General features: G+C 39.5%; 1 protein-coding gene across 1 annotated transcript; it reads left to right on the forward strand.

Annotated features, from left to right (window-relative positions):
* The first annotated feature begins 463 nt into the window (after positions 1–463).
* Positions 464–25,422, forward strand: LOC115215239 (growth arrest and DNA damage-inducible protein GADD45 alpha). The gene is made up of 6 exons (XM_029784478.2): positions 464–537; positions 20,819–21,179; positions 23,154–23,258; positions 23,867–24,080; positions 24,347–24,502; positions 24,888–25,422. Exons 1-5 carry the CDS (start codon positions 483–485, stop codon positions 24,464–24,466), a joined length of 855 nt encoding a protein of 284 aa, XP_029640338.2. The 5' UTR covers positions 464–482; the 3' UTR covers positions 24,467–24,502; positions 24,888–25,422.

Genomic DNA, 25,422 nt, shown 5'->3' on the forward strand with positions numbered 1-25,422 from the left:
GACTGCTGTTGCAATTGATGGCGGCGGCGGCGTCGGTGTTTGTCTTTGTATCTAGTGAGGTGGATGATAGCAGTTCAAAGACTATGTACACAGTTATATAATTATGTATATAAGTACATCTTACTTGTGAGTTGATCTATTTAGAGATCTTAACACAACTGTTTCAGTTGTATTAAATTTGTCTTGGTGGAACGTGTTTGTGTGTGTCCGTCCACGTATGTATTAATCTACACACGCGTTACATCAGCATACGTGTTGGTACGTGTGCATTCTGTTATATTGCTTTGTCAAGAGATACGACCACTGTTCCACGGTCCTTTTCAAGGCCTCTACGACTGGGGGTGAGGGTGGGTGGGAGGAAGGCATTCACAGACCGAAGACCCGACCCGAACGCAGACAAAAGAGGGATTTCACTAAATGCACTCAAGGACCAGTTGGTGATGTTAAATAAGGTTGACCCTGATGTTGGCTGTGTGACCCCGATGTTGGTGTGTTTACATCCTCTTAACCTAGCAGTTCGGCGGACCGATAGAATAAGTACCAAGTTTTTTAAAAAAAAGATTAATACGTAGGCGTAGGAGTGGCTGTGTGGTAAGTAGCTTGCTTACCAACCACATGGTTCCGGATTCTGTCCCACAACGTGGCACCTTGGACAAGTGTCTTCTACTATAGCCTCGGGCCGACCAAAGGCTTATGAGTGGATTTGGTAGACGGAAACTGAAAGAAGCCCGTCGTATATATGTGTATATATATATATATATATATATATATATATATATATATATATATGTGTGTGTGTGTGTGTGTGTGTGTGTGTGTGTGTGTATGTTTGTGTGTCTGTGTTTGTCTCCCCAACATCGATTGACAACCTATTTCTTTATTACCCACAAGGGGCTAAACACAGAGGGGACAAACAAGGACAGACATAGGTATTAAGTCGATTACATCGACCCCAGTGCGTAACTGGTACTTATTTAATCGACCCCGAAGGGATGAAATGCAAAGTCGACCTCGGCGGAATTTGAACTCAGAACGTAGCGGCAGACGAAATACCGTCCAACATTTCGCCCGGCGTGCAAACAGTTCTGCCAGCTCACCGCCTTCGGTGAAATAGAGATTGCGTGGATCCAATGAATCAGTTTGCTGAAGGTTGCGTCTACCGCATACCAAACTCAGAGGGACTGAATCCAGAACCATGTTGTTGGAAAGCAAGCTGGATCTTACCGCACTACTCCTGAACTGCACATAACGTAAACGTTAACGCTCGCATCAGTCAGGAATCGAACTTGGATCGACTGCTCGGAAGTCAAACTTGTAAAATACTTATACACACGCGCGCGCACGCTCACACCGACGCTATGTGCTGTTGCCTTTCGTGTGATTTTTCTTTTACGCACACTCACGTGTGTGTGTGTGTGTGTGTGTGTGTGTGTGTGTGTGTGCGCGCGTGCGTGCGTGCGTGCGTGCGTGCGTGCGTGCGTGTTTGTGTGTGTGTGTTTGTGTTTGTGTGTGTGTGTGTTTGTGCGTGTGTGTGTGTGTGTGTACGTTTGTGTGTGTGTGTGTGTGTGTAAAGAAAAATAACCGACAGAGTGAACTTCGTTAAGCAGTGAAGCGTGACGTCCGTAAACAGCACAATTTTCCCCTTTTTTTTATGTTTGTTCTGCCTCGAGTAGATTTTGTTGTTGTTGTTAATGGAGAGAGGAACAAGTCTGGGCAAGTCGTGGTTGTTTGTCTTCCTCTGCTGCTGAAACGACGGACAATCACCGAACCTTTGACCCATCAATCAATACCGCTACGGACACCACGTGGCATCTCAAGATTCTTTGTGGTTGCCCGAGCAGCTGCTAGAAAAAACAGCCAAATCTCTCTCATATCACTGCTTATAATCTTTTATCCTTTCCTTGTTTCAGTCATTAGACAGCGGCCATGATGGGGCAACGCCTTGAAGAATTTTAGGCGAAAAGATCGACCCCAGTACTCATTTTTTTTAAAGCCTGGTACTCATTCCATCAGTCTCTTATGCCGAACCGCTAATGTATGGGGACATAAGCACACCAACAGCGGTTGTCAAGCAGTGTGTGGGGCAGAGACACAAAAACACATACACACGCACGCACACACACACACACACACACACACACAGAGAGAGAGGACGGGCTTCTTTTAGTTTCTGTCTGCCAAACCCACTCACAAAGCTTCGGTCGACCCTAGGCTATAGTAACGCTTAATCCAGGTGTCAGGTGCTTAATCTTGGTTTTCTTCATCGCACGAGGAGACTACTAAACTATTTATTGACTCCCTCCCCCACAATCGCGGTTCCTCCTTCATCCGTGTGGTGCTCCTTTGGAACCCCAATTACCGACCTAGCTTTCGACCCCATCTTTAGATCCAAAATGGCTAACCTCGAACAACTTTTTAAAAAACCTTGAAGTAATTGAGCCCCGCCAAGGTTTTTTATACTTAGGAATTACTTTTCAATTCCTAGACTGTCGTATTTTCCGAGAATTAGTCCCTCTTACAGATTATTGTCGTCCCTCCAATACTTTGACGACCTAATCTTCAGGAAACTCGAATGTAAAGCTCTTCCCAGACTGCTTTGCCAAAACGGTTTGGCGGTCTAGTTAAGCGCAAGTACTCGTCTATATCACTTTCTTGTTTTCTTTCCTCCATCTACGCTTGCTCCTTTTTGGTAGTCAACATCCTCTCCTCTCCAACATGGACTGATTCCAACAGGGAGATGGATGAAGCTCTATCATAGTGGCGAGAGCTGGGTTTGTCAGTTCCGGTTACAGTGGAGGACAGACGGAAACAGAGAGTATGAAACAATCTGCGTTTAGATGCTACTTTCAACTCTGATCAATTTTCAAGGTGCCGCCTACTTTTTGCAAGTGCAAAATTCTCGGGGACTGGATTAATGCCCTGCCTGTGGCCAACATTGGAGGTCTGCTCAGTCTAAATGAACTCCGCGTCTCCATAGCACTCAGAGAGGGGACTGACGTCTGTAGGGGTCTGAGATACCACTGTGGTAAGCCCTCGACCCCACAGATCTTTACGGTCTGCCTTGCCGCCTAAGTGCCGATGGTTTCGCTCGTCACACCGAGCTAAATCTAATCATTAAATGGGCCATGGTTCGGATTAATACCCCCTGGGTTCTGGAGCCGTCGAGGTTATTCAGAAGTGATGGAAAGAGACCACATGGTCTCACCTTCTGTCCCTGTGTTAGAGGTAGGTGCCTCATTTGGGACACCACTGTCTGCAAATCCTTTGCTCCTTCCCACATCCTGGATGTTGCAGTTAATGGGAGGATCACTGCTTCCGAAGCCGAAGAAAACGCTGAAGTACCGGGACCTGACAGCGAACTATCTCTTCCAAACGGTGGCGCTTAAGACGTTCAGAGGCATTAGTTCTTGTCAACGTCTGTGATGTCCAACACCATTACGGTGACGTCATCTCTAGCATACCCTGATGTCCGATACCATTACGGTCATCTCTAGCATACCCGCTTATAAATTGAAGTATTTGGCTCCAGATCACATGACACTATCCACTTTGGAATCGAAACTACGACCTCACGATCCTGAGTCCTGATCCCCTAACCACTAGATCATGCGTCATTATTAGTCCGATATACACTGAAACATCGTTGCTTCCAGATCTGCTCTGCCAAGCCTAGCTATCAATAACAGTAACATATTGTTACCATCAATAACAGTTTCCCACAGTATCGCCGCTGCCGCTGCCGCTGCAAACAAATGAAGGAGCGAGTATGAGGTCGCCTGAAATAGTAGAAATAGTAGCTAAGCAAGCTCTCATAAAATCGCACCCTACCGTCAAACGATACGCGCAAAGAAAGGATTGCCAAGGTTGTACGTCTATGAATCATAGGTCTGTTTGAGGAGGGTTGGTTTACGGTTAAAGTAATAATAACAAGAGTAAACCCCGGGAAGAGGAAAAGTCAAATCAACTCCTGTGAAATTTGAGCTTCAGTTACAGAGTAATCAAGCGAAATAACAATCTGACGTTGAACCGTTCATCGTTACCATTAGTTAGTAATTTGTGAAGGCGCGTGGCTCAGTGGTTAGGGGCATTCGGCTCATGATCGTAAGGTCGTGAGTTCAATTCCCGGCGACGCGTTGTATCCTTGAGCAAGACACTTTATTTCACGTTGCTCCAGTCCACTCAGCTGGCAAAAATGAGTTGCACCTGTATTTCAAAGGGCCAGCCTTGTCACACACTGTGTCACGCTGAAACTCCCCGAGAACAACGTTAAGGGTATGCAGCATGTCTGTGGAGTACTCAGCCACTTACAGGTTAATTTTACGAGCAAGCTGTTCCGCTGTTCGGATCAACTGGGACCCTCGTTGTCGCAACCGACGGAGTGCTCCTATTTAGTAATTTATCTTTGAACCACAGGGAGAGATATTAATGACAATAATAATCCTTTATACAATTGGCACAAAGCATGGGATTTGTAGGGAGAGGTAGAGTCGATGACATTGACACCAGTACTTGACTGGTACTTAATTTATCGACCCCGAAAGGATGAAAAGCAAATTCAACCACAGCGAAATTTGAACTCAGAACATGAAGACGGACGAAATACCGCTAAGTATGTTGCCGCTAAGCCTTTCATCCGGCGCAGAAACGCCTTAATAATCCTTTCAACTCAAATGCTCAAGAGGTACTTATTTTATCCATTCTGAAAAGATAAAAGGCAAGGGCGACCTCGGCGGAATTTGAACTCAGAACGGCAGTTCGTCCGACATGCTAACGATCCTGCTCGCTTGCCGCCTCGGCCGCTTTAACTAATCATGATAACAATAATAACTATGTTTACTGCTTATCAAGCGGGACGGACATGTCTGGACATGATCACTGCTATTTAAGTAAATGATCAATCAACGGCGTTTAACTTTTGACCTCTCTGGCCACTAATTCAGCAGCTGCTGTTACCATTGCAACCACCACCACCACCACCACCACCACTACTACTGCTGCTGCTACTACTACTACTACTACTACTACTACTACTACTATTACTACCACCAGCACCACCACCACAACCACCACCGCCACTACTACTACTACTACTACTACTACTACTACTACTACTGCTGCTGCTGCTGCTACTACTACTGCTGCTGCTACTACTGCTACAACTACTACTACTACTACTACTACTACTACTACTACTACTGCTGCTGCTGCTGCTGCTGCTGCTGCTGCTGCTGCTGCTGCGTTGTTTAGCTCCAAGTCAACACTTAATGGAGCAGACCTAATGATCATCGGCATTCCAGCAATGACCATCTCGCCATTTTTCTCCTATGTGCTAGACCACATTATCGAAAATGTGATTTGTATTTTTTTTTTTTAATGAAGAGGTCAGATGTCAGAGTATCTATTTCTGGAAGTTCTTTCCTTGTTGACTTGACTCGATCACCAATGTCTATGTAGTGTGTATGTGTGCGTGATTGATATATTGGTTGACGCAAGACTAGCGTGTGTGTATGTATGTGTGTGTGCGCGCACGCGAGCGCTTTTGTGCGTGGGTGAGAGAGAGAGAGAGAGAGAGAGAGAGAGAGAGAAAGTGCAAGTATTATCTGTATATTCATACAATATAACTACCGTGGGAAAGCGACTTTCGAAATACCGGTCACGTGCGAGTCGGGATTTTTCTGAGATTTTTTTATTCCAGAATTTTCCATCATTTTATAGTTATCTACATTTAAAAATCTTTGTGGGGTAAACTTCTAAATGGAAGGCAAATTTAATCCAGGTCTTTTAACCGCCTGCCATTCCACATCGTACCTTCGTATGAATCGGGATTCCTCTGGGGGTTCCCCCCATCCCGGAATTTTCCCTCTTTTTATAATTACCCACATTTTAAAATCTTTGGGGATGAACTTCTAAAAGAAGTTTAATCCATGTTTTTTTAACTGCCTGCCACCCCACCCCCCATTGTGCCTTCGGAACACCCTAATAAAATTATCGTTCTTTCTTTTTCGCTTCCTTATTTTTTATGTTGAAGCATTCAACAGCGGACTTTTTGAAAAGCCATCACACATAAATCAGAATTTCCCAGGGAAATTTTTCGGGATTTTTCCGCGTTTTGTAGAAACCCACTATAATTTCCAAAAGTCTTACTCTTTTACTTGTTTCAGTCATTTGACTGTGGCCATGCTGGAGCACCGCCTTTAGTCGAGCAAATCGACACCAGGACTTATTCTTTGTAAGCCTAGTACTTATTCTATCGGTCTCATTTGCTGAACACAGACAGACAGACACACACACACACACACACACACACACACACACACACACACACACACACATATATATATCTATATATATAAAACTGTAGTTGTGTGAGTGTCTGTCCCCTTCGATTTAGATTCCTAACTACTCCCACATTTTGCGGTGCAGTTTAACCAAATTCGGATATCTTATAGTCGTGATTCATATCGAGCCCGTCTGAGTATTAGCGCGCGTCTACGATGAGTCTACGATTTTAAAAATAATTTAACATAATTTTTATTCCATTTTAATGCATAATTTTTCGTGTGTCGATGGCGGCGGAGTTGGCGTCCATGGTCACACCTGCCTTTGTTTGCTTCTCCCCCTTCTTCCCTCCCTCGTGAAGCTGTGGGGAAGGGAGTGTAAAGAAATCAACGTCGTAAAGCGTTGTCAACGTGACCAGCTTTCTTTTAGAACAACGACTTCATGGCTTGAAAACACCAAAACAGAAATGGCTAAGAAAGCCCGAATTGGCATCTATAAGGGAAGTAACTCTCTAAAAATGCTTATATAGTTATTTCCCTTACAAACCCGAGCAACGCCGGGCGATACTGCTAGTATATATATATATATATATATATATACATATATACGAAGGGCTTCTTTCAGTTTCCGTCTGCCAAATCCACTCACAAGGATTTGGTCGGCCCGAGGCTATAGTAGAAGACACTCGCCCAAGGTGCCACGCAGTGGGACTGAACCCGGAACCATGTGGTTGGTAAGCAAGCTACTTACCACACAGCCACTCCTACTCTTGTTCAACACTTCCACCTTATCGTACCTTCGAAACAGTAACCACCACTAACATTATTATCCGGGGTTGATAAGTACCAGTTGAGCACTGGGGTCGGCTAAAATCCCTCCCCATCAAATTTCTGGCCCTGTGCCTATAGTAGATATGATGATGATTACTAGGTGGAGCTCAGTTTGAATTTTCTTCGGGTTGAGTATTCCATTCCGCTCAAAGGGTCCATGAGTAAGGATTGTTTAAGGATGATGAACGAAACACCCATATTTCCAGAGGTGAATTATTCAAACTCCAAATAAGTCCTCTCAACACATGGCTACGGTGCTTCCCCACTACTCCTGCTCGTGATCAGAGATGCACATACTGTAAACCGCTATGGGACATGCTCAGATGGCGAAGGTCAAGCACGTGACAAGCAAATCCTCGGTATTGAGCAGAGTATTTACTGTAGACCAATTTTTTTTACACCAAAACAAAATATATTAACACTTCCACTCAGTTAAGATCAGAAGCCATGGGAGTCATTGCCTGGTACTGCATGAGGGCATTGTTTCTATTATTAGATTTTACTTACCAGAGCTTTCAATCTTACTCGTTCTAGATAATTCTGTGAAGCAGAAGATTATAAGATTTGGTACTTATGCGTTAAGTTGCATGGAAGATACTCAACACCCAAGCACCAATCTCAAAATCCTAGCTGTCCCCAATAGAACAATTTTGGGTGCATGCTCTGCTATCATGTCAATTCCAATTTCTCTGACATATTCCTCGAACTTGGTTGTTAGTGTCCCCAATGCCCCTACAACTGCTGAGATAAAAGCCACTCTATTTATCCCACGTTCTTGAAATTTTATCTTTTAGTAGTTTGTATTTTCCCACTTTTTCCAGCTCGTCTTCTAGTAGTTCGTATTTTCCAACCTTTTCTAGCTATATTGTTATTGTTATTATTATTATTGTTGTTGTTGTTGTTGTTTACTTTTAATCAGCATATTCAATGCAATCCCTTGCCGGGGCTCACCCAGCGCCCTAGGGCAAGTGAAGGTTAACAGATGTTGAAATATAGCTGAAAGCTTCGCGAGGGGAAGTGGCGAGGGCAATAGAGAAATATGTTCATGTAGTACAACACAAGTATTTAAATTGATAAGGTTTTTCTAAGGATGTGTCGGTACTTAGCACAATCTTTTGGATTTCCTTGGAACATGGTTCTCCTGGGATGTTGTCTTAATGTTTCTGACACCCTTTTTTTATAATTAGAGCACCTGCAATTACAGGAACAGTTTTTGCTTTAAGATTCCACATCTTTTGTATTTCAATTTCTAGGTCCTTATATTTATTAAGTTTGTCAAACTCCTTTGCAGGTATGATTTTATCAGTGGGAACACTTACATCTTTTAGTCTGCGAGTATTTTCTTCCTTGTCTTTAATAATTATGTCTGGTCAATAACTTGGATCGTTCTGTCAGTGTTGACTGGAAAATCCCAGAAGACTGATATTTTAACCTTCAATATCTGGCTCAGGATGACGTTCATACCAGTAAGCAAGGGTACCGATTTTTGTAGTATTTACACATTTTCCAATGTACACACTGTCCTACCCTATCGTGGCGATTTTTGCATTTGATTTGTGTCAGCACAGGACATTCGGAAACGATGTGGTCTATTGTTTCGTCGAATGTGCCATTTTGGAGAACGTTAGCCTGGTAATTTCTAATAAGCAAGCTTTGATCTAGCGCTGCTAGTATAAAGCCTTCAGTCTCTACTTTCAGTCCTTAACTTCTCAGCCACTGATGGGTTGTTCCTTGGTCAACATCAGCATTTTAGCTTCAGAGAATGTGTTGTCCATGCAGGGGCTTCTGGCTCCAAAGCTTCCTAGTTTGTTTCTGCCCGTTCTTTTACGAAGTCTGCTTGATTCGTTTTGGTTGCTTGGTATCAGTAGATTCAGTCTCGTCATCTAATTCATAGTTGATGCCAAGTTACCTTTTGAACTTATAAGCTTCTTTCACAATAGGGTGTGGCTTTTTGCTGCTTTCATGCTCGCCCACAAGTCGCAGCATCTGGTCCTCTGTACTAGATAAGTACCTCTTTATTCCTTGCATCATTCTTCTTCCCCCACTGGTACAGATGGTCTATGTCTGCCTTAGGGTGGTGCATGTTCTTGGATGTCAATAAATTTCTTGTCTTCTTGTCCAGGCGTTGGAGTTCCGTAGGATGCCAGTTAATGATGTTAAAACTGTACTGGATTACTGTAAGTGTTCGGGTGTGAATGGTTTCGATGCGACTTTTCAAGTTGACTTCAGTCTTCAGTACAAGTCTTATTCTCCTACAGTAATCCATTCTTACTTTTTTCCTTCATAGTAGCATCTCCTTCGTTTATTCCAATGTATTTATAATTGTCTTGTGGGTCAAGTTCCTCGATGGTAATGTTGATATCTAATTCAATGGAAGCCGTGTCTGAGCTTGCCACTTACAAAAATTTCCTTAGCACACCTATCGAGGCCAGAATCGTTAGCATGCCGGGCAATATGCTTAGCGGTATTTTGCCCGTTGCTAAGTCCTGAGTTCAAATTCCACCGAGGTCGACTTTGCCTTTCATCTTGTTGGGGTCGATAAATTAAGTACCAGTGAAACACTGAGGTCGATCTAATCGACTAGTCTCCTCCCCCAAAATTTCAAGGCCTTGTGCCTTCAGTAGAAAGGATTATTGTTATTATTCCTCATGTTAAGTATCCCACATTTTGAAACACTGCATTTTTAAAGAGAAAAAAAATTCATACCCCATCCCCATTTCATAGAACTTTTCTCGATTAAAATGACTTTTTTCTTTTTTATTTTTATTATTATTATTATTATTATTATTATTATTATTATTATTATTATTATTATTATTGAGTAAGAGAGCGGTGTATGCCATCAAAGTGACACTGGGGTAAAATATACGAAGCCCAGTATACCCATCGTGACTACCCGTTTGTTAAAGGTACACTAGGCACATGCATCACAACCATAATTGCGCGACATGGTGATCTTATATCAAGATAAACAGCTCATGACCTTGCAGGTAGGGCCCAATTAGAATTTTCTTCTGGTCGAGTAACCCATCCCGTTCAAAAGGTCCCTGAATAAGGGTTGTTTAAGGATGTTGAACGAAACACCCATGTTTCCAGAGGTGAATTATTCAAACCCCAAAGAATCCCTCTCAACACATGGCTATGATGCTCCCCCACTACTTCTGCTCGTGATCAGAGATGCACATATCGTCAGCCACTAAGGGACATGCTCTATTGGTTAAAGTCAAACAACTGACAAGCAAATCTGTGGTATTGAACAGAATATTTGCTATAACCCATGTTTTATACCAAGACAAAACAATGTACATGATAACACTTCCAATCAGTTATTATTATTATTATTATTATTATTATTATTTGTCATTTTATAGCATTCCACATCCTGAAATACTTCTGATAGAAATACCCCACCCCCGCCAAAATCCTAACAAAAAACCGAGAAATTCGGGAAGTTCGCGTAACTGACAAAACATAAAATACCAACCACTTGTGGTTTGCTCTTGTTTAAACTCATATTTGCTCTGATCGAGCAAGCAGGCCTACAATCACAAGCGTAGCTAGAGTGTGTGTCGCCCGGGGCGGCCCTTCCATTCGCCGCCCTCGGACCCCACAAAAAACACATATTGCCTACAACAAACCCAAAAGTGCCGCCCCTTTAAAAGTGCTGCTCGGGGCGGACCGCCCCTATCGTTCCATCCTCACCCCAGCTACGCTAGTGCCCGCAATGATCAAAAGCATTCCAGGCGTGACCATCCCGTATTCCCCCACCTCACTCCAAGCACAATCTGTAAAGCTATATTAAATTACGCGATTTTATATTTCTAAAACTGTACGATATAATTTGAGAGCTATCTGGCTGCTATTTCTAGCAGATCGAGCTACCACGCAGATGCTACCAACGGTCGAAGCGTTCGGTGATATTCTCGATAATCGCTTCACAAACTACAAAGAAACGCATTAATGTTTGATTTCGTGGTAGTTCGATGTGTATGTGTGTGTGTGTGTATGCGTGTGTGTGTGAGTGTGTGCGTGCGTGTGTGTGTATGTGTGTGTGTGTGTGTGAGTGTGTGCGTGCGTTTGTGTGTATGTGTGTGTGTGTGTGTGTGTTTTCTTTTAGCTAAAACTAATTCTCAACCATTTTTTTACCGATCAAAGAGATTCCTGTTTTTCTCTACGGAATCCCCATAAGGCATTCGATGTTTTTTTTTTTAGATCCTATTGTATTTTACTCTTTTATTCTTTTACTTGTTTCTGACTGTGGCCATGCTGGAGCACTGTTTTTTTTAATCAAAGAAATCAACCCTAGGACTAAAAAAATCCCGTCGCATATACAAGTGTATATATACACACATACATATATACATATATATATGAATGCGTGTGTGTGTGTTTGTGTGTCTGTGTTTGTCTCCACCCAACATCGCTTGCCAACCGATGCTGGTGTGTTTACGCTCCCGTTACTTAGCGGTTCGGCAAAAGAGGCCGATAGAATAAGTACTAAGCTTACAAAGAATAAGTCCTGGGATCGATTTGGTCGACTAAAGGCGGCTGCTCCAGCATGGCCGCAGTCAAATGACTGAAACAAGTGAAATAGTAAAAAAAAAGAGTATGTATGTATGTGCGCGTGTTTGTGCTTGTCCCTATCACCACTTGATAACAACTGTTGGTTTGTTTACGTCTCCATAACATAGTTCAGCACAAGAGATCGATAGTATAACTATGTACTGGGGTCGATTTGTTCGATTAAGTCCTTCAAGGCAGTGCCCCAGCATGGCCGCAGTCCAATGACTGAAGTAAAAGATAAAAGATGTGTGTGTATGTGTGTGTGTTTCTTTGTATGTTTATTTCGTTTCTTCTATATAACATGAATGCGGATGTGTTTGTATTTATTTGATCGAATGCGTCTCAGTTCCTCTGTCTGCGTGTTGTGTCTGTGTGTTGTGTCTGTGTGTTCGTTCACCTTTCGTTCAACAACAACTGACTCAAGTGTCAAGTAACATGTTTATATATCCGTGTTGGTCGATTACTACTACTACAGCAATACGTGTGTGTGTTTTCTATTCCACCGGTCTCTCTCTCTCTCTCTGTTTCTTGTCTCAATCATTGGACTGTGACAACGCTGGGACACTGCCCTGAAGGCAAACAAATCGGTCATTGTACTTATTTCTTTAGTCTATCGGTCTCATCTTCTTTTATTCTTTATTTCAGTCATCTGACTGCGACCATGCTGGAGCACTGCCTTATCTGTACAGTTTTTTTTTTTACTCAAACATATGTGCACAGAATATTTGTACTTTTACTAATGTGTGAGTGTGCGTATGCATATATATATATATATATATATATATATATATATATATATATATATGCATACGCACACTCACACACAATAGCTAAATTCTTTGGCTGCTATTTCTAAAAGTTCGGTGTGTGGTAAAGTAAATTTTTTTGCTGAACCCTAATTATATAAAGTAATGTTTTAAATATACCGTAAATGGTCCTTTTACATACTGAACACTGCTTGTTAAAATTATTAATTACTAATTAATTAATTTTACCCTTATTATTATTGTGTATATATATATATATATATATATATATATATATATATATATATAAAACTTATGTATTTATATATGTAAATGTATAGATGTGCGTATGCCCCAAATATATTTGAAATAACCTTGTATATATATATTCATATATAGAGCAGTGTTGGTTTGTTTGTGTCCAATAACTTAGTGGGTTAGCTAAAGCCCCTCAGTATAAATTAAGTACCAGGAAGCATTTGGATCGATTTGCACGACTAATCAGTGATTAATTTTCAACCGTTTTTTTTTTTTTCCTATGGACCCCTTTGATTCTCATTTTATCTACTGGGGCCTTCATAGTCATTCGATGTTTAAATATTGTATTTTATAATTATATATTAAGAACTATACAACCCCCTCCCAGTTCTAATGTCCTATTTCTTGTAGAAGTATACAACTTTATTGCACGTAAAGCTTTAACAAAATCCTGTATGTATCCCCAAGGGTTGTATGTACCCCGGTTGAGAATCATTAGACTAACCCTTTCAAGGCGGTATCCCGGCATGACTTGTTGTGACCCCCTTCGGTCATGAAGGGCCATGGACTTGCACATAGAAAGTTACCCTCCCAGGCACAAGTCCTGGCAAGGTTGTTCATGGAAGACCAGCAGTCGCCCATGCCTACCAGCCTCCCCTCTCCATGCCACCGATGTTATCCAAGGGAAAGGCAAAGGCCGATACAGCTTGGCACGTGTACCCTTAACGTAGTTCTCGGGGGGATTCAGCGTGACAAGGTTGGGCCTTTGAAATATACGTACAACAGAAACAGGAAGAAAGAGTGAGAGAAAGTTGTGGTGAAAGAGTACAGCAGGGTTCACCACCCTTGTGGAGCTTTTAGGTGTTTTCGCTCAATAAACACTCCCAATGCTCGGTCTGGGATTGGAAACCGCGATCCTATGACCGCGTGTCCGCTGTCCTAGCCACTGGGCGTCCACTCTGGCATGACTACAGTCTAATGAATTAAACGAGTAAAAGACACACGTATGTATGTAATTCTTAAGTGTGTGTGTCTATGTGTTTCGTAAGCAAGCGTATTTCACTGAAGATACGAGCGTGTGTTTGCATGTATGTGTACGCCTTTGTGTTAATATGTATGCATGCGTTGGACATATGTTAAAACATGTGTCCATGTAGGATTGTGTAAGCATGTACAAAGATTGTGTTTTATTGAGTAAGCTTGTTTTTTTTGTATCAGCATGTGTGTGTGTGTGTGTGTGTATGAATGCCGCTTATTAAATATGTATATGAGCGTAAATTATTATTGATTGTTAATGAGTTTTCATTTTTCTCTCATTCAAAGAAAACTAGATTAATTGCCCAAACAAAAAGAAATATAACGCTAATAAACATAACTTAATGGTGTTATCGTCGTCGTTGCTGCGGTAAGTGGAGGTGGGTAGTGAAATGGTGGGGATAATACTAGCAGACCTGTGATCAAAGCCATTCCAACCGTGACCATACCAGCTTTCCCCTATGTGCAGAGGACTCTGGACCACGTTTTTCTTTTGTAAGTCGGTGGGAGTCCGATTTCAGTGAGACAGAGCAGCTGCTTTTAGCATGTTGGGCGAGCACACAGCAGCAGGGTTTGGAAACCTTTTTCTAAACCAGGGAAGCAATGCAAGCCCCTAAGAACCGAAAGCAAGGAGAGCATCGGGCCAGGGAAGCATTGCAAGCCCCTAAGAACCGGAAGCAAGGAGAGCATCGGCCCAGAGAAAATTAAAGATACTTAATTCTAAAAATTTATTGGTATGCAAATTTGTATTAAATTGTTATGGTATTTTAGAGACTTCATCGGCGGGGGTGGTGGTGTTCAAAGTTGAAATTGGGGGCTTCGTCGTAGCTTTCAGGTTATGCGCATTCTATGAAAAGATGCGAATTGTCGAGTTTACTTCTCTGAAGAAGTGAAGGTGAAGAGTGCTTTCTCCTCAACTTTCTAACTTCACCTCTCGACACGACACGTAACCAACAAACGGCCAAACTTCAATTCTTCATTTTACACATTTTATTAACATTCCAAAGTTTGTTTTGATTGTCAATGAGGAAGTAAAAAGGAGAGAGAGAGAGAGAATGCAGAGGTAATAATGTTCTCATAGAACCTGGGTGTGATAGCGTTTGTCGTGTGTTGAGTGTCACGGTGAATGTGTGAGTGTATGTGTGGTATATGTGTATGAGGTGTCAAAGAGTATAGTATGCCTGAGAAATCATGTTTTTCAGAGAGATAGTGTGAATGCTTGAAGAGATCCTCTCTCTTTCTTTGTGAGTGGTGTGTGCGTGTGAGTGTGTGTGTGTGCGTGTGTGTATGTATGTATGTGTGTGTGTGTGTGCAAGGACATGACAGTTGTAATCAGCCATCTGTTGAGAGAACCTACAATACAATAAGTATAAACTAAGTAATACTAATATAACGAGAAGTGTTATGTACAGTGATTTCAAAGGAAGAGAAAAAGAGGGTGGAGATAAGCGGAGGAAACTCGATACATTCCTTTCTAAGGACATTATCATATTAAGATCCGGAATCCAAGGAAGCAGGTTGCGGTTCTGTGTCGGCAAAATTTAATCCATAAAAACGTTTATAGATGGAAATAATTCGAATGAGTTGGTTTGCCGTGAGAAATAAAAAATCCAGCGTTCTATTTACATACATGCATACATGTGCGTGTGTGTGTGTGTGTGTATGTATGTATGTGTTTGTGTGTGTGTGAGTGCGCATGTATGTATATATATATATATATATAAATAAATAAATATTTATCTATATAAAAAACACACAAATTTCCACACAAGAACCCGGAGTTTCTACCCTTGACAGGTCGCTTCAACCGTGTTTTCTGACGTGAATTTGCTACCCAGGTATCGGTTAAACGAACTTTCCATGCTAAGATAATTCATTCACCTACTTATATATATATATATATATATATATATATATATATATATATATATCAGTTATTGACATAAAGCAATCGCTGACAAAGAGCTGCTGCAGCGAAACTGTGTCAGCGACCGGGCAGGCCACAGCCAGTGCAATAATTAAAATCTTGATACCCTTAAGAAATATATGAGAAATGAATTTAACTCTGTGTGTGCGTGTTCGCGTTTAAATGCCGGTTTAAAAGGTTTTCCAAATGTTTCAAATCAAATCACCCCTCTCTCTGTTTACACACACACACACACACACACATATATATATATATATATATATATATATATATATATATAGATATATATATATATATATATATATATATATATATATATATACATACATATATACTTATATAGCTATAGATACGTGTGTGTGTATGAAAAAGCACAACTGTCCGAAACGTATATTTCACGCGTTACAGTATCCCATCTAGCTGTATTATCATTATAACTACTACTACTACTACTACTATTACTACTACTACTACCACCACTACTTACTACTACTACTACTACTACTACCACCACCACCACCACACCACCACCACCACCCACTACTACTACTACTACTACTACTACTACTACTACTACTACTACTACTACTACTACTACTACTACTACTACTATCATAATTCATTTGCGAATTTGTATCCTCAGTGCCACAGATCGTGATGCTATTAAGGTCATTAAACTCAGTGCATAAGCGTGTAAGGCTTGCAGATAGGTACCACATAAGATGTACCACATAAGATGTACACTTTACGTAAAGCATTGAAACTTGTTTTCTTATTCAGACAAGCGCAAGATCACAGATTGTTGTTGTTGTTGTTGTTGTTGTTGTTTGTGGTGGTGGTGGTATTGCTACTGCTACTGCTGCTGCTGTATAGCCCCAAGTTAGTTTTGACCCAAACAAACCAGGAGCGGACCCAAAGTGTGTGTATGTATGGGGGGGAGAGCTGTGGGACACGTCCTTCCCTCAAGCAAAGAAGTGCACAGTTCTAAATAATATTATTACACCCCTTTCTCCTGAAATTGTATTCCCTTCTCACCTTGTGCCCTCTCTTCGAAAAATTCCTGGGACCCGACCTGTATTGCGTGCTCGGCAGGGAAGTCTTTGAGATTTGACTGCTATTTCCAGCAAGCGGGTGACCACATACAGGTTCTCCTGCTGGCTCTCAAGAGCAAATATTATTTCGCTCTTCTCTCTCTCTCGATTATGTAATTGTCTTCTTTAGTTCCGTGATGTACTTACACACACACACTTTACCCATACAAGCATTTGATGTAGTCATATGCATGATCCTACACATACTCGTATATGTATACCCTCTTACTGGTATTTAGATGTGCATGCAAAAATATATACCTGTTTAAACACATACAGGTGTGTTGTACGTAGTTGTCCTCATGCAAACATCACAACAGACATAACCAGCGAAACGCTCATAGTATGTGTATATTATAAACACACACGCACACACACATGCATACACATATACGCAGGTAGACACACACACACATTAATATACATACATATTAATAAGCATTATATATATATTTCTTTACTACCCACAAGGGGATAAACACAGAGGGGACAAACAAGGACAGACAAACGGATTAAGTCGATTACATCGACCCAGTGCGTAACTGGTACTTAATTTATCGACTCCGAAAGGATGAAAGGCAAAGTCGAAGACTTAGTTACAACACATACATAGGATAATAGGTGCAGTAAATAAACATTGCACACACGCAAACGTGTCCGAACACAGTTCACACGAGTTTTTCTAATGTTATTTATACAAACGCAAAATAGCTTCGAAGAGGTTATGCAATAATACACACACACACATTTTATCATTGTTTACCTATGGATGTTTTTCAGTATCTGTATGCGGGAAAGACAGAGAAAGAGAATGTTTTTGAGAGATAGAGAGATAAAGAATGTGTGTGTGAGAGAGAAAGAGAGAGAGAGTGAAAGGGAGAAAGAGAGAGAGAGGGAGAGAGAGAGAGAGAGGGAGAGAGAGAGAGAGAAAGAGTAAAAGAGTCTGTGTGTGTGTGTGTGTTTTTTTTTTTGCGTGTGTGCAAACACGTGGATAGCTTGTTTGGTTTTACGGTATTTCCATAACTTTCAAGGAAAATTCTAATGTTTCGTAAAGTTTTTAAACTGAAATCTCTTATGATATATCTGATAAACACTGTATTATGATTTTAGTGATTAGACTTTTTAATAATTGTTTAAAGTTTTTTTCCGTCGCACAATCCAAGTGTACGTGTGTGTGTGTGTGTGTGACAGTGCATGTATAGGTATGTTTGCACATACGTATACGTGCACAAATATACGTGTAAATGTATGTGTAGTGTTTATATTTCTGCACACACGCACACAAACAAACGTGTGTGTGTATGTTCGTTTTAGTATAGAAATATCGGAGACAAGACCCTAAAATAAACGATTTGTGGAGTATTCAGCGTGCAATGCACACACGCACACACATACACATGCATACATTCGTACATACATACATACATAAACGATTTAGAGAATTAGGCGAGTGCTCTCTGCTAGTTTTTAAACAAAGGACAGGGGTTATTTGATGAATCAAAAGCAAAACAATATCACGTGAAGTGGGGAGCCAGTTTTGCAAACAAACATCATAAAACCAATAAATATAGGTTAATATATAGTTTAACTCCTGGTCACAACCCCCCCCCCCCACTAGTTTAATTGGTGTAAAAGAAAAAATGTGCAGAGGACGAATATGAAAACAAATATTTGCGCAAACGAATGCGGGTGAGGAGAGGGCTTTCGGAAAATTCCCAAGCTCCAATTTTTCCTTCATAACTTTCAGGAAAATGGATGTATATTAATGAAATTTTATGGAAATACCGCACCAATGGCATAGATTATGACTATAAAGAAATTTGCGGGGAAAATGTTTTCCGAAGGGATGGGGAGAGGATTTCGGAAAATCGGACCTTGTGAACTTCCCGAAAGTCCTCTCCTCAAACCCCGTTCGCTAGTGCAATTTTTTGTTTTCATAGTCGTTCTCTACACATTTTTTTACATCTATTAACTAGAGTGTTTTTTTGTGTTTTTTGGGTGACCGGGAGTTAAACTATATGTAACTTAAATATGTGTGTAAAACAAACATAAAAAGGAAAAAAGGACTTGTGGTGCAGCGAGAAGTTGTGGGGCTGTTGTTTACATAAATATCACTAGCTTTATAAATTATAGTATATTGGCGGTATGTTCCTAGTGACCCAAGTTCACAAATCTGGTTTCGATTCCCAGCTGCAGGCAGTTTTGTCTTAAGTCATGGGTACACAGGGCAAAGCAAATCTATGTGCACCGTAGTTGTGTTTATAGGGGTCTCATGACATTGGTTTGCGCAGGGGCCTATAGTACTGTAAAGGTGACCCTGGCTTCAGAGCCTCTGAAAATTCAGTCATCAGGGGCTACAGAATTCCCATTAGAAATCCCCTTCCCTTTAATATAAAATGCTAGTCTTCAATACATACAAATAATTTCCGGGAAATCCCAGGAAATTCCTGTATTCGTTGTAACTTCTGCCGCATCCCTCTCGTAAGTCATGCCTAGTTGTAACCATTTCACTGCTACTGAGAATGGGGAAAGGATGAACACCACAACTGAACCCGATCCTTAAATACAAAGGCAAGAAATGTATGATGCCTTATGTCTGTCAGAAGAATCGAGAATCACAAAACTAGCCGTCTTGGCTGGTTGTTTAGATATGAAAAATAAAAAGCAGAATACAAGGAAATTAATGATGATCGGCAAAGAATTGTTAATAAAAGCAGTAATTCTTCTAAGAAAATTCTCAACCAAAACGAAAGAACCTCATCTCCTTAAGTATTTTACCAAGATTTTGGTTTAATAACTTGTTCAACGGAAGATTTGACAGCAATAGAGATAACAGGTTTAACCGTAATCGGCCGGTTTTTTCCTGAACCGGACAGTTTCTGTTTGTCGTATGTAGAAGTGTGTGTGTGTGTGTAACATGCTAAGTGTGTTTTATGTAACATAACTTCAAGTTAACGATCTCATATAAGCAAACACGTGTGCGTGTGTGCACTTTAACAGTTTTATTGAACAATTCTACTAACGCACACACACGCACACTAATTGACATATACATCTGCACACACGCTCACTTAGTATCAGAAAGAAAAAGCGTATAATGAAAATATATTATCAATGTGGGTATTCATGAAAAGAAACGTTTGCAGACTTAGTAAATATTTCAATTCAGTTTATTTTAATTGAATGCAAATAAAGCAATAATTCGGGAAATATACAGAAAGCAAGATAATGTAGTTTAAAAAAAATTATATTCAGTTTCTGTGCATTGTACACAGTGTGTACAATGCACAGAAACCTTATACACACACACACTTAGAAATATTTCAAGGAAAAAAAACTTTCATTTCATTTATGCAACAATGTTTCATAAAAACAAAGAAACAGCCAAGTCTATCCAACCCACGCTTGCGTGTGTCTAAGTGGGTAATGTTTCTGAGAGTCTATGTATTAATGCGTGTGTGTGTGTGTGTGTGCGTTTATGTGTTTATGTGTTTGTGTATGAATTCATTGTGTTTAAATTTTGTGTATGTATATGCAAGTTGATGTGCTTACGTATATGTGAATTGCACCAGTTGAATACATGTGTGTGCATGTTTACTTTAAAAAAAAATATGTGAATTTGCACGTATGTGTATATATACGTGGAAAACGACCGCGATTTCTAGAACTACGTGTAATATACTTTTTTGTATATATAATGTTTATTAACAGCTGCGTGTGTGCATGTGTGTGTGTGTGTGTGTGTGTGTGTGCGTTTATGTGTTTATGTGTTTGTGTATGAATTCATTGTGTTTAAATTTTGTGTATGTATATGCAAGTTGATGTGCTTACGTATATGTGAATTGCACCAGTTGAATACATGTGTGTGCATGTTTACTTTAAAAAAAAATATGTGAATTTGCACGTATGTGTATATATACGTGGAAAACGACCGCGATTTCTAGAACTACGTGTAATATACTTTTTTGTATATATAATGTTTATTAACAGCTGCGTGTGTGCATGTGTGTGTGCATGTGTGTGTGTGTGTGTGTGTGTGTGCGTGCGTCTTTTTTTATTTATTTATTTATTTCGTATATTTTTTAACAGCTAATGTAATATGTATAACGCACTCGCTTGAAACGTGTGACGTATCACATTTATACACAGAAGCAGCAGGTGATAGCGTTAGCGAATTGACCAATCAGAAGCCAGCAAATCTCAACTGCTATATAAGCAGCCGCGCTATCCTTTCCATTGTCACATCTTTTCTCTCATTCAACGAGTCGCAAGCAATTTTCTTCTCTTACGACGAACTGAGCGCTTTGTTACAACCAACTTGGATATTTCCAATTAACCGAATCTTGATTTTTATCTTACGGACTTATACATTACTTTGCAAACTGTCATTCTTAAATCACAACATGATTTTGCCTGAAGATTCTGAAAAACCCATGCAATCAAAAGAAAGGTAATTAATTGATCTATTTTTGTTTTTTTTTTACCCCCTCCGCTTTGTTTTTGTGAATATATTCTGCAGCGATTACCAAGGTTCCTTATAGGTACCTACATAGTATCCTGCGAGGATTAAATAGAATTTATGACATAATTTTTTATTATATATATAGTTTATATATACGCTGGTTGCTTCTGCGGTATTTATAAATAACATACATGTAACCGTATTTTGAATTCTTTGTGCACATTATATAATGTGTGTGTGCGCGCGGTGTGTAGATGCGAGTTTGCTCGAAACTTCTTTTCAAAAAATCTCGAGGTGTTCGTGGAGGTGTTTGTGAACTTTAAGATAAGGCCCTGCTGAGACAATGCCCTGATCTTCAGTGCGAGAGCGAACAATGCAACCAACGTCATTTTCAGAGTTTTCTCTTTGTTACGAGTTGAGGTCGTGTATAAACGTGTGTATGCTATATACATACATGAATGTATTATATGTAATTTAATTGCGATCTGGTTAAGGTGGAGGTGAGGTTCGTGCAGATATTTTGTTAGGGCCTGGATTTTGACCGGTCTTTGTCTAGAAAGGCGCTCTAGCATGGATGCAGACCAGTAATTGAAACACAAAAATTAACAGAATAATTGCATCACTTTCTTTTCTTTCTTTCCATTTCCCCCATAATGTCCACGTGTATCCGTGAAATTCATCTTTTTTGACTCCACTTTGTTTTCTGTCAGACAACTTTTCGCTTTGTGTCTGTGTGTTCGTGCTCTGCTTTTCTTGCGTCATATGGCGCAATAGTCAGCCGAGATTTCGTTTATCTCTGTGTCCGGGACTCGCATACCTACGCGTGTGCCACGATGGACTATGTACTTACTAGACCTAACCAGTTTGAATAATAAGAATAAGGTGGGAGACGGGGTTCGAATATTAATCTGATAGACGACGCAGTTGTATGTATTTGTTTAAATTGTTGAAATTAAATATTAGTTTTTAGTATAGTTTTGCACAAAATACTTTTAAACTGACGCATTCGTTAATGTACTTTTGTCATTTAACTGTTAATGACAAAAGTACATACTAAGGAACTTGACTAATTAAAAGGTTTTTGTGTGTGCGCGTGCAAACATTTCATATTTACAAAGATCGGGATATTGAGTTTTTCTTTTTTTTTAACGGGAAATCGTCGTCGAGTTTCAACGGTATTTCTTTATTAGGTGAAACGTGCGTGTGTGCTACATTTTTTTCTTTCTATCCAGTGAAAGTGCGTGTGTGCAACGGCTTTTTTTTCCTCCTTAAATTTTAATATGAATTTATTGTACAAAATTTGAAGTATACGAAAGTTTAGAACCGGAGGTGGCTGCATAAAGTTTAAAATTTTTGCAGCTGACTTCAACTCTGGCTTTTCGGTTGAATGGTGGGGAGGGGGTTTTCCTGGAAGTCTGGGGAAAATTCAAACATGTGACAGCAAGTTTTTATCTGTTGAGAACCGGGTCAGAGCTCATTATAGTGTAATCGTACATATTTTAGGTATGGAACTTTAGTTTATAAAATATTTTAGAAATTGTTAACGGTTAAGAATAGTACTTTTTAAAATCAAATTACTTCTAGCGATAGTTTTTTTTCTTTTTTACATAAAGGAACTGGAAGGATATCTAGCATTGGTTAAGAGGCTTAACTGTGCCTAATTATTAAATTTTCTCTTTGGGTAACTTGGTGTATGTCGATCATGAACTGCCAATACTTTGATCTTGGTTGCATGGAATATTTACATTTTTATGCGTTGGTATAGCGTGGCTTATAACGTTAAAGTTCGTTAAATGTCACCAGATCTACGTGTATATAGAAACAGTTGTTCAAATCCCCATGCCCCTGGATCAGTCGAGATTTACTTTTTGCAGTTTTGTATTCCTGCCAACTTGGTTGTCATGTGTCTTACAGCTTTATTTTCAGTTACCTTGAAATGTGTTTTTTTTATTTCATTCGCAGGAACAACATGGATATCGGCCAAGCTTTGAGCGAGTTAATCCTTAAATCCAAGTCTGAGGGCAGACTGACCTGCGGTGTGGCGAGCTCCGTCAAATTACTGGAAATGTAAGCTTTTTTTTCCCTCTTCACTTTTTTTCTATATTTAAATTTTAAAAATAAATATCAAGTCTTGGGACTTGTTTTTACTACGTGAAATGTAGAAATCCTTGCCAACAGCTATTTTTTTTATATCTATTAATGGTCTATAAATAGCTAATACGGTGTCGACAGCTTTATTTAGCACCGGACGAAACAAGTTTTCTGGTTTGTTCTGGAATCTTGAGAGTAAATATTCTCGTGACACTTTTATTATTCTATAGCTAACAGACCTACCCTGAGAACTTTTGCACGTGTTTTTATTTATTTTTATTAATTACGGTGATCTAATCACGTGCACGGCCTATTTTTTTTCTTAATATTCATCCCACCCCCTCTTTTCGCAGTTTGTAAGTTTTACACCTGCGGCTCACGGAATTCTTTTGAATGGCACTCTAACGAAAAATTACCATTACTTTTTTTTAGTAGTGCGGTTCGCTACTCGAAAGGGGCCACTCGTGTCTGTTTATTATTATTTTTTTTTAATGTTGGTAATAGATTGCGGTTGTAATTTTAAGAATTATATCTACTTTGAACATTTAGCAAAAATACTTATAATTTTTTAAAATTTTTTACAGGGGTCCAGATTTTGTTCTGCTTTGCATTCTGCCAGTAGACCGGAACCAGTCCGTTATGGTCAGCATTCAACAGACTTTAGTTGAAGCCTTTTGTCGTGATAACGACATTAATCTTGTAAAAGTTGACAGCACTGACAAATTGTCAGCACTTGTCAGATACGAGGATCCAAATGACAACGAGGATTATCGGGATTACTGCTGTGTACTGGTCCAGGTAAGAATCCATTTTTTATATATATATATTTTTAATTTGTCTTATCAGTAGCAGTAAATTTTAAAAAAATAGAATAAAATAAACTAAGCCATCCTTGTTTAAATATAGTCAACATCATTGTTTTAAAGTTCCAATTTAATCCTTAATTATTAACTGGTATAAAATTCGGAAGGCATCTAATATTGCAGGGGGCTAAATTTTAAACTTTAGAAGTTATTATTCTTCCATCTTTTCTTAAATACAATTTTGCCATTTTCTTATGACAGGCTCCAACCTCTTGTGCCGAAAAATGTGAATTCCGCAAGATGAACCAGTCAATTGTTGATTACTATAACTCTGTATTTGTGGACTGGGAGTCCGAGCCTATTATTGAACTCCCTGGATGATTCTTATAACCAATTTACTCCAAATCTATATTGCCTGTAAGTATTTTTGAATTCTTTGAATTGAAAAAAAAATCATTCAGTTTGCTTGTTACTCTAGTATAATCGTGGTAAATTGATAATCATTCCTGTGTTGGACTTTCTTTATATTAACATAAGCATAGTTGCTTGCAGAATAATTTACTTTATTACTATAGAGAATTGGATTGAATGTATATAAAATATATTGTTTGATTAACCTTTATATCGTAAGAATCTAGAAACTTCAAGGGGAATGGAATGATTCAAAATAGTCGAAACTATAAATAAATGTAATTATTGGGTTTAAAAAAAATCTTCTGAATAGAATAAGTCAAAGGCTGTTTTTGTTTTGAATCTTGAATTTTTGGCTATATTGTAATATATTCCTTGTTTTCTTTTACAGAAAATTGGCGTTCTCGCAAGAGCGCGCAGAACAGGTTCTTTCGGTCTCTTGGCTTGTTCTACTTTACTCTGGTAGACCAGTACTGGCTATTTGGCACAAAACCAGAAAATATAGCAAGAAAAAAGTGGGATCCCTACCACGACTCAGCTCTGCTCCAAAGCAAGTGACAATACCAGTGTCCCCTCTTCTGTTTATGCTGGGGACTGTAGTGGAAGACAAAACGGATACTTTTCTTCACTGGAAGAATACTGTTTGGCTCTAACCAGGAATAGACTGTACAATATTTTACTGCTATGGAACTACTCTGTGCCTTTTGAGTTTGGTATGATCCGTTCCTTTTTGGAGCATGTCCAAGATGAGCTTGGGAATAAATTTCTTACATTGAACTAAAGGATTGAAGATTCTCTCACCATTTCTATAACTGACTCTATAGAACATTTGATTTCTATATCTCCTTTTAAAACAATGATATTTTGTATTCCTGTTTTTAACAAGTTTACACCAACTGGAGTATTTGGTTCTGAATAAACTTCTT

The sequence above is a fragment of the Octopus sinensis genome, linkage group LG8 (assembly GCF_006345805.1).
Source record: "Octopus sinensis linkage group LG8, ASM634580v1, whole genome shotgun sequence".
NCBI classification, from domain to species: domain Eukaryota; kingdom Metazoa; phylum Mollusca; class Cephalopoda; order Octopoda; family Octopodidae; genus Octopus; species Octopus sinensis.